The following is a 13205-nucleotide window of genomic DNA, read 5'->3' as shown; positions in this document are numbered from 1 at the left end:
GTCGTCTGCATAGCAATGATAGGAGAGACCATGTGAGGTTATGACAGAGCCAAGTGACTTGGTGTATAGCGAGAATAGGAGAGGGCCTAGAACAGAGCCCTGGGGGACACCAGTGGTGAGAGCACGTGGTGTGGAGACGGATTCTCGCCACGCCACCTGGTAGGATCGACCTGTCAGGTAGGACGCAATCCAAGCGTGGGCCGCGCCGGAGATGCCCAACTCGGAGAGGGTGGAGAGGAGGATCTGATGGTTCACAGTATCGAAGGCAGCCGATAGGTCTAGAAGGATGAGAGCAGAGGAGAGAGAGTTAGCTTTAGCAGTGCGGAGCGCCTCCGTGATACAGAGAAGAGCAGTCTCAGTTGAATGACTAGTCTTGAAACCTGACTGATTTGGATCAAGAAGGTCATTCTGAGAGAGATAGCGGGAGAGCTGGCCAAGGACGGCACGTTCTCCCATTCTTCTCTGCAGATCCTCTCAAACTCTGTCAGGTTGGATGGGGAGCATCGCTGTACAGCTATTTTCAGGTCTCACCAGAGATGTTCGATCGGGTTCAGGTCCAGGCTCTGGCAGAGCCACTCAAGGACATTAAGAGACTTGTCCCAAAGCCACTCCTGTGTTGTCTTGGCTGTGTGCATCTCAAGGATGATCAATGGAAACAGGATGTCCAAAACCTTTTTTCGCTTTCTATTTATGTTAAATAGTTTTAATTCATCCATTTTAGAATAAGCCTGTAACTTAACAAAATGTGGAAAAAGTCAAGGGGTCTGTATACTTTCCGAATGCACTGTATATTATGTATATTACTATCCAGGGGATTTGCAATTAACGAGTGTCATTAATGACATATTATAGGTCAGGTAAAAGTCATGAATGTCATAATATGATATATTGTGTCTGTTTCTCTTTGTGGCAGCTTGTCACGATGTGTTGTGTTATGATGGGTTCTCTTTGTGGCAGCCTGGACAATCTTCTGCAGTGTGGCATCATCTATGCTGATAACCTGGTGGTGGTGGACAAGGAGAGCACCATGAGTGCTGAGGAGGACTATATGGCAGACGCCAAAACCATAGTCAACGTACAGACCATGTTCAGGTATGCTGTGAGATGCCTGCTTCTATGTTTAATGATATACAGTAAATGCGCTGCACACAGATTGGTTGCAGGTCTTCATTTCAAGTAACCTATTACGGCACAGTGTGGACTACTTGCAGTATAGTACATCATTATAAATACTCTGTCTTTAAAATTCAAGAGGGAAAATCATTTTTCAAGCATGGAACTGACATAAAACAATGAAATACACTCTGGAAATTCAAAGTCATTTGAAATTCAGATGAAAGTATCAGATGAAAGTCTCAGATGAAAGTCTCAGATGAAAGTTAGATGACAGTCAGATGGAAGTGTCAGATGAAGGTGTTAGATGAGAGTCAGATGGAAGTGTCAGATGAAGGTGTCAGATGACAGTCAGATGAAGGTGTTAGATGAAAGTCAAATTAAAGTGTTAGATGAGAGTCAGATGAAGGTGTTAGATGAGAGTCAGATGAAAGTCTCAGATGAAAGTCAGATGACAGTCAGATGAAGGTGTTAGATAGGAGTCAGATGAAGGTGTTAGATGAGAGTCAGATGAAGGTGTTAGATGACAGTCAGATGGAAGTGTCAGATGAAGGTGTTAGATGACAGTCAGATGGAAGTGTCAGGTGAAGGTGTTAGATGACAGTCAGATGGAAGTGTCAGATGAAGGTGTTAGATGACAGTCAGATGGAAGTGTCAGGTGAAGGTGTTAGATGACAGTCAGATGGAAGTGTCAGATGAAGGTGTTAGATGACAGTCAGATGGAAGTGTCAGATGAAGGTGTTAGATGACAATCAGATGGAAGTGTCAGATGAAGGTGTTAGATGACAGTCAGATGGAAGTGTCAGGTGAAGGTGTTAGATGACAGTGAGATGGAAGTGTCAGATGAAGGTGTTAGATGACAGTCAGATGGAAGTGTCAGGTGAAGGTGTTAGATGACAGTCAGATGAAGGTGTTAGATAGGAATCAGATGAAGGTGTTAGATGAGAGTCAGATGAAGGTGTTAGATGAGAGTCAGATGGAAGTGTCAGATGAAGGTGTTAGATGACAGTCAGATGGAAGTGTCAGATGAAGGTGTTAGATGACAGTCAGATGGAAGTGTCAGATGAAGGTGTTAGATGACAGTCAGATGGAAGTGTCAGGTGAAGGTGTTAGATGACAGTCAGATGGAAGTGTCAGATGAAGGTGTTAGATGACAGTCAGATGGAAGTGTCAGATGAAGGTGTTAGATGACAGTAATTCAAGAGGGAAAATCATTTTTCAAGCATGGAACTGACATAAAACAATGAAATACACTCTGGAAATTCAAAGTCATTTGAAATTCAGATGAAAGTATCAGATGAAAGTCTCAGATGAAAGTCTCAGATGAAAGTTAGATGACAGTCAGATGGAAGTGTCAGATGAAGGTGTTAGATGAGAGTCAGATGGAAGTGTCAGATGAAGGTGTCAGATGACAGTCAGATGAAGGTGTTAGATGAAGGTGTTAGATGAGAGTCAGATGAAGGTGTTAGATGAAAGTCAAATTAAAGTGTTAGATGAGAGTCAGATGAAGGTGTTAGATGAGAGTCAGATGAAAGTCTCAGATGAAAGTCAGATGACAGTCAGATGAAGGTGTTAGATAGGAGTCAGATGAAGGTGTTAGATGAGAGTCAGATGAAGGTGTTAGATGACAGTCAGATGGAAGTGTCAGATGAAGGTGTTAGATGACAGTCAGATGGAAGTGTCAGGTGAAGGTGTTAGATGACAGTCAGATGGAAGTGTCAGATGAAGGTGTTAGATGACAGTCAGATGGAAGTGTCAGGTGAAGGTGTTAGATGACAGTCAGATGGAAGTGTCAGATGAAGGTGTTAGATGACAGTCAGATGGAAGTGTCAGATGAAGGTGTTAGATGACAATCAGATGGAAGTGTCAGATGAAGGTGTTAGATGACAGTCAGATGGAAGTGTCAGGTGAAGGTGTTAGATGACAGTGAGATGGAAGTGTCAGATGAAGGTGTTAGATGACAGTCAGATGGAAGTGTCAGGTGAAGGTGTTAGATGACAGTCAGATGAAGGTGTTAGATAGGAATCAGATGAAGGTGTTAGATGAGAGTCAGATGAAGGTGTTAGATGAGAGTCAGATGGAAGTGTCAGATGAAGGTGTTAGATGACAGTCAGATGGAAGTGTCAGATGAAGGTGTTAGATGACAGTCAGATGGAAGTGTCAGATGAAGGTGTTAGATGACAGTCAGATGGAAGTGTCAGGTGAAGGTGTTAGATGACAGTCAGATGGAAGTGTCAGATGAAGGTGTTAGATGACAGTCAGATGGAAGTGTCAGATGAAGGTGTTAGATGACAGTAATTCAAGAGGGAAAATCATTTTTCAAGCATGGAACTGACATAAAACAATGAAATACACTCTGGAAATTCAAAGTCATTTGAAATTCAGATGAAAGTATCAGATGAAAGTCTCAGATGAAAGTCTCAGATGAAAGTTAGATGACAGTCAGATGGAAGTGTCAGATGAAGGTGTTAGATGAGAGTCAGATGGAAGTGTCAGATGAAGGTGTCAGATGACAGTCAGATGAAGGTGTTAGATGAAGGTGTTAGATGAGAGTCAGATGAAGGTGTTAGATGAAAGTCAAATTAAAGTGTTAGATGAGAGTCAGATGAAGGTGTTAGATGAGAGTCAGATGAAAGTCTCAGATGAAAGTCAGATGACAGTCAGATGAAGGTGTTAGATAGGAGTCAGATGAAGGTGTTAGATGAGAGTCAGATGAAGGTGTTAGATGACAGTCAGATGGAAGTGTCAGATGAAGGTGTTAGATGACAGTCAGATGGAAGTGTCAGGTGAAGGTGTTAGATGACAGTCAGATGGAAGTGTCAGATGAAGGTGTTAGATGACAGTCAGATGGAAGTGTCAGGTGAAGGTGTTAGATGACAGTCAGATGGAAGTGTCAGATGAAGGTGTTAGATGACAGTCAGATGGAAGTGTCAGATGAAGGTGTTAGATGACAATCAGATGGAAGTGTCAGATGAAGGTGTTAGATGACAGTCAGATGGAAGTGTCAGGTGAAGGTGTTAGATGACAGTGAGATGGAAGTGTCAGATGAAGGTGTTAGATGACAGTCAGATGGAAGTGTCAGGTGAAGGTGTTAGATGACAGTCAGATGAAGGTGTTAGATAGGAATCAGATGAAGGTGTTAGATGAGAGTCAGATGAAGGTGTTAGATGAGAGTCAGATGGAAGTGTCAGATGAAGGTGTTAGATGACAGTCAGATGGAAGTGTCAGATGAAGGTGTTAGATGACAGTCAGATGGAAGTGTCAGATGAAGGTGTTAGATGACAGTCAGATGGAAGTGTCAGGTGAAGGTGTTAGATGACAGTCAGATGGAAGTGTCAGATGAAGGTGTTAGATGACAGTCAGATGGAAGTGTCAGATGAAGGTGTTAGATGACAGTAATTCAAGAGGGAAAATCATTTTTCAAGCATGGAACTGACATAAAACAATGAAATACACTCTGGAAATTCAAAGTCATTTGAAATTCAGATGAAAGTATCAGATGAAAGTCTCAGATGAAAGTCTCAGATGAAAGTTAGATGACAGTCAGATGGAAGTGTCAGATGAAGGTGTTAGATGAGAGTCAGATGGAAGTGTCAGATGAAGGTGTCAGATGACAGTCAGATGAAGGTGTTAGATGAAGGTGTTAGATGAGAGTCAGATGAAGGTGTTAGATGAAAGTCAAATTAAAGTGTTAGATGAGAGTCAGATGAAGGTGTTAGATGAGAGTCAGATGAAAGTCTCAGATGAAAGTCAGATGACAGTCAGATGAAGGTGTTAGATAGGAGTCAGATGAAGGTGTTAGATGAGAGTCAGATGAAGGTGTTAGATGACAGTCAGATGGAAGTGTCAGATGAAGGTGTTAGATGACAGTCAGATGGAAGTGTCAGATGAAGATGTTAGATGACAGTCAGATGGAAGTGTCAGATGAAGGTGTTAGATGACAGTCAGATGGAAGTGTCAGATGAAGGTGTTAGATGACAGTCAGATGGAAGTGTCAGATGAAGGTGTTAGATGACAGTCAGATGGAAGTGTCAGATGAAGGTGTTAGATGACAATCAGATGGAAGTGTCAGATGAAGGTGTTAGATGACAGTCAGATGGAAGTGTCAGGTGAAGGTGTTAGATGACAGTGAGATGGAAGTGTCAGATGAAGGTGTTAGATGACAGTCAGATGGAAGTGTCAGGTGAAGGTGTTAGATGACAGTCAGATGGAAGTGTCAGATGAAGGTGTTAGATGACAATCAGATGGAAGTGTCAGATGAAGGTGTTAGATGACAGTCAGATGGAAGTGTCAGGTGAAGGTGTTAGATGACAGTCAGATGGAAGTGTCAGATGAAGGTGTTAGATGACAGTCAGATGGAAGTGTCAGGTGAAGGTGTTAGATGACAGTCAGATGAAGGTGTTAGATAGGAATCAGATGAAGGTGTTAGATGAGAGTCAGATGAAGGTGTTAGATGAGAGTCAGATGGAAGTGTCAGATGAAGGTGTTAGATGACAGTCAGATGGAAGTGTCAGATGAAGGTGTTAGATGACAGTCAGATGGAAGTGTCAGATGAAGGTGTTAGATGACAGTCAGATGGAAGTGTCAGGTGAAGGTGTTAGATGACAGTCAGATGAAAGTGTTAGATGATGTTGTTGTTTTTCATGAAAGTAAAATGAATAAACCATTGGGTGAAACTGTATTAAACAGCATCTATCAGGGTAGAAACGTTTCATTCAACATCCCAAAACTGAAACCATGCATCACTGCTAGATTGGTACTTACCCATGAGCCCAAAGCATTGAATCTCTTTGACTCCTTCCTTCCTTCCTACTCTCAATTCAATTCAAGGGGCTTTATTGGCATGGGAAACATGTGTTAACATTGCCAAAGCAAGTGCGGTAGATAATATACAAAAGTTAAATAAACAATAACAATTAACAGTAAACATTACACATACAGAAGTTTCAAAACAATAAAGACATTACAAATGTCATATTATGTACCGTAATTGCTGGACTATTAAGCGCACCTGAATATAAACCGCACCCACTGAATTATTAAAAAATATGTATTTTGTACATAAATAAGCCGCACATGTCTATAAGCCGCAGGTGCCTACCGGTACATTGAAACAAATGAACTTTACACAGCCTTTAAACGAAACACGGCTTGTAACAAAAATTAAACAGTGGCCTACCAAGAAAGTCATTGGTCACTATCTTCCTCCTCCTGTGCACTGAAACCACTGAAGTCATCTCCTTCGCTGTCGGAGTTGAATAGCCTCAGAATCGCTTCTGTCATGTTATGTCTTGTCCCTGTGCTTTCCCTTCTCTTCGTTTCCCCCTGCTGGTCGTATTGGTTACTCTCTCTCGCTATCGTTCCGTTCCTGCTCCCAGCTGTTCCTCATTCTCCTAACGACCTCGTTTACTCTCTCACACCTGTCCCCTCTTTTGCCCTCTGATTAAGTCTCTATTTCTCTCTCTGTTTCTGCTTCTGTCCTTGTCGGATTCTTGTTTGCTTTGCCCTTGTCCCGTCCTGTCGTAATCTGCCTCTTCTTCAGATGCTGCGTGTGAGCAGGTGTCTCTGTCCTCTACGGCCCGCGCCTACCCAGAGGGACCTGCAGTCGGTTGCCGCTAGCCCTGCAATTCTCCTCTACTACTAGAAGGAGGACTCTCCTGCAAAGATAGAGGATTTATGTTTTCCCTGTTTGGACATCTCCTGTAAAGATTGAGGATTTATGTTTTCCCTGTTTGGACATTAAAAGACTCTGTTTCTGTTGAATCGCTGTTGGGTCCTTACTCATCTGCATAACAGAAGAATCCGACCAAGAATGGACCCAGCGACTTCGGATCCTCTCTACTCAGCCGTCGAGATCCAGGGAGCGATGCTAGGCAGACACGAGCAGGAATTGTCTGCTGCTCGACATGCCGTTGAGACCCTGGCCGCCCAAGTCTCCGACCTCTCGAAACATATTCACAATCTCCGCCTTGATCCACCGGCTACTTCCAGGGCTTCCGAGTCTCCGGAGCCCAGAATTAATAACCCACCGTGTTACTCTGGGGAGCCTACTGAATGCCGCTCGTTCCTCACCCAGTGTGATATTGTGTTCTCTCTCCAGCCCAACACGTACTCCAGGGGTACAGCTCGTATCGCCTACGTCATATCTCTCCTTACAGGACGGGCTCGTGAGTGGGGCACGGCAATCTGGGAGGCAAGGGCTGAGTGTACTAACCAGTATCAGAACTTTAAGGAGGAGATGATACGGGTTTTTGATCGTTCAGTTTTTTGGGAAAGAAGCTTCCAGGGCCCTGTCTTCCCTATGTCAAGGGAATCGATCCATAACGGACTACTCTATAGAGTTTCGCACTCTTGCTGCCTCCAGTGACTGGAACGAGCCGGCGTTGCTCGCTCGTTTTCTGGAGGGTCTCCACGCGGAGGTAAAGGATGAGATTCTCTCCCGGGAGGTTCCTTCCAGCGTGGATTCTTTGATTGAACTCGCTATTCGGATAGAACGACGGGTAGATCTTCGTCACCGAGCTCGTGGAAGAGAGCTCGCGTTATCCGTTTCCCCCCTCTCCGCATCACTACCATCTTCCTCCAGTGGCTCAGGTGCTGAGCCCATGCAGCTGGGGGTATTCGCATCTCGACTAAGGAGAGGGAACGGAGAATCACCAACCGCCTCTGTCTCTATTGCGGTTCCGCTGGTCATTTTGTCATTTCATGTCCAGTAAAAGCCAGAGCTCATCAGTAAGCGGAGGGCTACTGGTGAGCGCTACTACTCAGGTCTCTCCTTCAAGATCCTGTACTACCTTGTCGGTCCATCTACGCTGGACCGGTTCGGCAGCTTCCTGCAGTGCCTTGATAGACTCTGGGGCGGAGGGCTGTTTTATGGACGAAGCCTGGGCTCGGGAACATGACATTCCTCTCAGACAGTTAGGGAGCCCACGGCCATGTTCGCCTTGGATGGTAGTCCTCTCCCCAGTATTCAGCGTGAAACGCTACCTTTAACCCTCACTGTCTCTGGTAATCATAGCGAAACCATTTCTTTTTTGATTTTCGTTCACCTTTTTCACCTGTTGTTTTGGGCCATCCCTGGCTAGTGTGTCATAATCCTTCTATTAATTGGTCAAGTAATTCTATCCTCTCCTGGAACGTCTCTTGTCATGTGAAATGTTTAATGTCTGCTATCCCTCCTGTTTCTTCTGCCCCCTCTTCACAGGAGGAGCCTGGTGATTTGACAGGGTGCCGGAGGAATATCATGATCTGCGCACGGTCTTCAGTCGGTCCAGGGCCACCTCCCTTCCTCCTCACCGGTCGTATGATTGTAGTATAGATCTCTTTCCGGGTACCACTCCCCCCGGGGTAGACTATATTCTCTGTCGGCTCCCGAACGTAAGGCTCTCGAAGATTATTTGTCTGTAGCTCTCGACGCCGGTACCGTAGTCCCTTCCTCCTCTCCCGCCGGAGCGGGGTTTTTTTGTTAAGAAAAAGACGGGACCCTGTGCCCCTGCGTGGATTATCGAGGGCTGAATGACATAACGGTTAAGAATCGTTATCCGCTTCCCCTTATGTCTTCAGCCTTCGAGATCCTGCAGGGAGCCAGGTTTTCACTAAGTTGGACCTTCGTAACGCTTACCATCTCGTGCGCATCAGGGAGGGGGACGAGTGGAAAACGGCGTTTAACACTCCGTTAGGGCATTTTGAATACCGGGTTCTGCCGTTCGGTCTCGCTAACGCTCCAGCTGTCTTTCAGGCATTAGTGAATGATGTACTGAGAGACATGCTGAACATCTTTGTTTTCGTTTACCTTGACGATATCCTGATTTTTTCACCGTCACTCCAGATTCATGTTCAGCACGTTCGACGTGTCCTCCAGCGCCTTTTAGAGAATTGTCTTTATGTGAAGGCTGAGAAGTGCGCTTTTCATGTCTCTTCCGTCACATTTCTCGGTTCTGTTATTTCCGCTGAAGGCATTCAGATGGATTCCGCTAAGGTCCAAGCTGTCAGTGATTGGCCCGTCCCTAAGTCACGTGTCGAGCTGCAGCGCTTTCTCGGTTTCGCGAATTTCTATCGTCGTTTCATTCGTAATTTCGGTCAGGTGGCAGCTCCTCTCACAGCCCTTACTTCTGTCAAGACGTGCTTTAAGTGGTCCGTTTCCGCCCAGGGAGCTTTTGATCTCCTCAAGAAGCGTTTTACATCCGCTCCTATCCTTGTTACACCTGACGTCTCTAGACAGTTCATTGTCGAGGTTGACGCGTCAGAGGTGGGCGTGGGAGCCATTCTGTCCCAGCGCTCCCATTCTGACGATAAGGTCCATCCTTGCGCGTATTTTCTCATCGCCTGTCGCCGTCGGAACGTAACTATGATGTGGGAAACCGCGAACTGCTCGCCATCCGCTTAGCCCTAGGCGAATGGCGACAGTGGTTGGAGGGGCGACCGTTCCTTTGTCGTTTGGACTGACCATAAGAACCTTGAGTACATCCGTTCTGCCAAACGACTTAATGCTCGTCAGGCTCGTTGGGCGCTGTTTTTCGCTCGTTTCGAGTTCGTTATTTCTTATCGTCCGGGCTCAAAGAACACCAAGCCTGATGCTTTGTCCCGTCTCTTCAGTTCTTCAGTAGCCTCCACCGACCCCGAGGGATTCTCCCTGAGGGGCGTGTTGTCGGGTTGACTGTCTGGGGAATTGAGAGGCAGGTAAAGCAAGCACTCACTCACACTCCGTCGCCGCGCTTGTCCTAGGAACCTTCTTTTCGTTCCCGTTCCTACTCGTCTGGCCGTTCTTCAGTGGGCTCACTCTGCCAAGTTAGCCGGCCATCCCGGCGTTCGGGGTACGCTTGCTTCTATTCGCCAGCGTTTCTGGTGGCCCACTCAGGAGCGTGACACGCGTCGTTTCGTGGCTGCTTGTTCGGACTGCGCGCAGACTAAGTCCGGTAACTCTCCTCCTGCCGGCCGTCTCAGACCGCTTTCCATTCCCTCTCGACCGTGGTCTCACATCGCCTTAGACTTTATTACCGGTCTTCCTTCGTCAGCGGGAAGACTGTTATTCTAACGGTTGTCGATAGGTTCTCTAAGGCGGCTCATTTTATTCCCCTCGCTAAACTCCCTTCTGCTAAAGAGACGGCACAAATCATCATTGAGAATGTTTTCAGAATTCATGGCCTTCCGTCAGACGCCGTTTCGGACAGGGGTCCGCAATTCACGTCTCAATTTTGGAGGGGAGTTTTGCCGTTTGATTGGGGCTTCCGTCAGTCTCTCTTCCGGTTTTCACCCCCAGTCTAACGGTCAAGCAGAACGGGCCAATCAGACGATTGGTCGCATCTTACGCAGTCTTTCTTTTCGAAACCCTGCGTCTTGGGCAGAACAGCTCCCCTGGGCAGAATACGCTCACAACTCGCTTCCTTCGTCTGCGACCGGGCTATCTCCTTTTCAGAGTAGCCTCGGGTACCAGCCTCCTCTGTTCTCGTCCCAGCTCGCCGAGTCCAGCGTCCCCTCCGCTCAGGCTTTTGTCCAACGTTGTGAGCGCACCTGGAGGAGGGTCAGGTCTGCACTTTGCCGTTATAGGGCGCAGACTGTGAGAGCCGCTAATAAGCGTAGGACTAAGAGTCCTAGGTATTGTCGCGGTCAGAGAGTATGGCTCTCCACTCGTAACCTTCCCCTTATGACAGCTTCTCGCAAGTTGACCCCGCGGTTCATTGGTCCGTTCCGTATTTCTCAGGTCGTTAATCCTGTCGCAGTGCGACTTCTTCTTCCGCGACATCTTCGTCGCGTCCACCCGGTCTTCCATGTCTCCTGTGTCAAGCCTTTTCTTCGCGCCCCGTTCGTCTTCCCCCCGTCCTTGTCGAGGGCGCACCTATCTACAGGGTTTCGGAAGATTATGGACATGCGTCCTCGGGGCCGTGGTCATCAGTACCTAGTGGATTGGGAGGGTTACGGTCCTGAGGAAAGGAGTTGGGTTCCATCTCGGGACGTGCTGGACCGTTCGCTGATCGATGATTTCCTCCGTTGCCGCCAGGTTTCCTCCTCGAGTGCGCCAGGAGGCGCTCGGTGAGTGGGGGGGTACTGTCATGTTATGTCTTGTCCCTGTGCTTTCCCTTCTCTTCGTTTCCCCCTGCTGGTCGTATTGGTTACTCTCTCTCGCTATCGTTCCGTTCCTGCTCCCAGCTGTTCCTCATTCTCCTAACGACCTCGTTTACTCTCTCACACCTGTCCCCTCTTTTGCCCTCTGATTAAGTCTCTATTTCTCTCTCTGTTTCTGCTTCTGTCCTTGTCGGATTCTTGTTTGCTTTGCCCTTGTCCCGTCCTGTCGTAATCTGCCTCTTCTTCAGATGCTGCGTGTGAGCAGGTGTCTCTGTCCTCTACGGCCCGCGCCTACCCAGAGGGACCTGCAGTCGGTTGCCGCTAGCCCTGCAATTCTCCTCTACTACTAGAAGGAGGACTCTCCTGCAAAGATAGAGGATTTATGTTTTCCCTGTTTGGACATCTCCTGTAAAGATTGAGGATTTATGTTTTCCCTGTTTGGACATTAAAAGACTCTGTTTCTGTTGAATCGCTGTTGGGTCCTTACTCATCTGCATAACAGCTTCATCCGATGTTGGATTGTTTTCATTGTCGCTCTCGTCACTTTCATCCGGAGGCAAATACCCCGCTGAGCTCATGCTGCCCCTTCAACATGCAGCAGTCCAGCCTTTTTGAAACCCGTTGATGATAGTGAATTTTTTGACAATGCTCCACGCTGTCAGGACCCACTGGCAGACTTGACCATAAGTTGCTCTTCGCATGCGGCCCGTTTTAGTGAAGGATTTCTCCCCACTTGTCATCCAAGCCTCCCACTGAACAAGGAGCGCCACCTTAAATGCACGATTTACACTGATGTCGAGTGGCTGCAAATACTTTGGGCCATCTGCTTTTCTACCCTCTGATAGCTGTTGTTGTCTTTTTGCACTGAGTCAGTTCCTCACGCTGCTTTCCAACGTCTTATCATCGACTCATTAAGGCCAAGCTCCCGTGCAGCAGCTCTATTTCCTTTTCCAACAGCCAGATCGATCGCCTTCAACTTGAAAGCTGCATCATATGCGTTTCTCCGTGTCTTTGCCATGATGAGGGTGACAAAATTACTACTGTAATCAGAATTATGGGAAGTTTGAGCACGCTCGATTTACGTCACATTATGTGACGGTGCTCAGTTTTTTGGCGGCATGAATCTTGTGAAAGTGGGAAAAATCCATAAATTAGCCAAGTCATTGTATAAACCGCGAGGTTCAAAGCGTGGGAATAAAGTAGCGGCTTATAGTCCGGAAATTACGGTATATATACAGTGTTGTAACAATGTATAAATGGTTAAAGTACACAAGGGAAAATAAATAAGCATAAATATGGGTTGTATTTACAATGGTGTTTGTTCTTCACTGGTTGCCCTTTTCTTGTGGCAACAGGTCACAAATCTTGCTGATGTGATGGCACACTGGAATTTCACCCAGTAGATATGGGAGTTTATCAAAATTGGGTTTGTTTTCAAATTCTTTGTGGATCTGTGTAATCTGAGGGAAATATGTGTCTCTAATATGGTCATACATTTGGCAGGAGGTTAGGAAGTGCAGCTCAGTTTCCACCTCATTTTGTGGGCAATGTGCACATAGCCTGTCTTCTCTTGAGAGCCATGTCTGCCTACGGCGACCTTTCTCAATAGCAAGACTATGCTCACTGAGTCTGTACATAGTCAAAGCTTTCCTTAAGTTTGGGTCAGTCACAGTGGTCAGGTATTCTGTCACTGTGTACACTCTGTTTAGGGCCAAATAGCATTCTAGTTTTTGTTAATTCTTTCCAATGTGTCAAGTAATTATCTTTTTGTTTTCTCATGATTTGCTTGGGTCTAATTGTGCTGCTGTCTTGGGGCTCTGTGGGGTGTGTTTGTGTTTGTGAACAGAGCCCCAGGACCAGCTTGCTTAGGGGACTCTTCTCCAGGTTCATCTCTCTGTAGGTAATGGCTTTGTTATGGAAGATTTGGGAATCGCTTACTTTTAGGTGGTTATAGAATTTTTAACGGCTTTTTCTGGATTTTGATAATTAGTGGGTATCGGCCTAATTCTGCTCTGCATGCATTATTTGGTGTT

The 13205-nt window shown here is 46.3% G+C and overlaps 1 protein-coding gene across 1 annotated transcript in view; it reads left to right on the top strand.

The window, feature by feature from the left end:
- LOC115140707 (potassium channel subfamily T member 1-like) overlaps positions 1 to 13205 on the top strand; it is a 110828-nt gene that overhangs the window by 80976 nt on the left and 16647 nt on the right. The window contains exon 32 of the mRNA XM_065027009.1: positions 958 to 1092. Within this exon, the coding sequence (XP_064883081.1) occupies positions 958 to 1092 (135 nt within the window). The remainder of the gene's footprint in view (positions 1 to 957; positions 1093 to 13205) is intronic.

The sequence above is a fragment of the Oncorhynchus nerka genome, linkage group LG13 (assembly GCF_034236695.1).
Source record: "Oncorhynchus nerka isolate Pitt River linkage group LG13, Oner_Uvic_2.0, whole genome shotgun sequence".
Classification (NCBI taxonomy): domain Eukaryota; kingdom Metazoa; phylum Chordata; class Actinopteri; order Salmoniformes; family Salmonidae; genus Oncorhynchus; species Oncorhynchus nerka.
The sequence above is the reverse complement of the archived record's forward strand: the minus strand, read 5'-3'. Positions and strand labels throughout refer to the sequence as shown.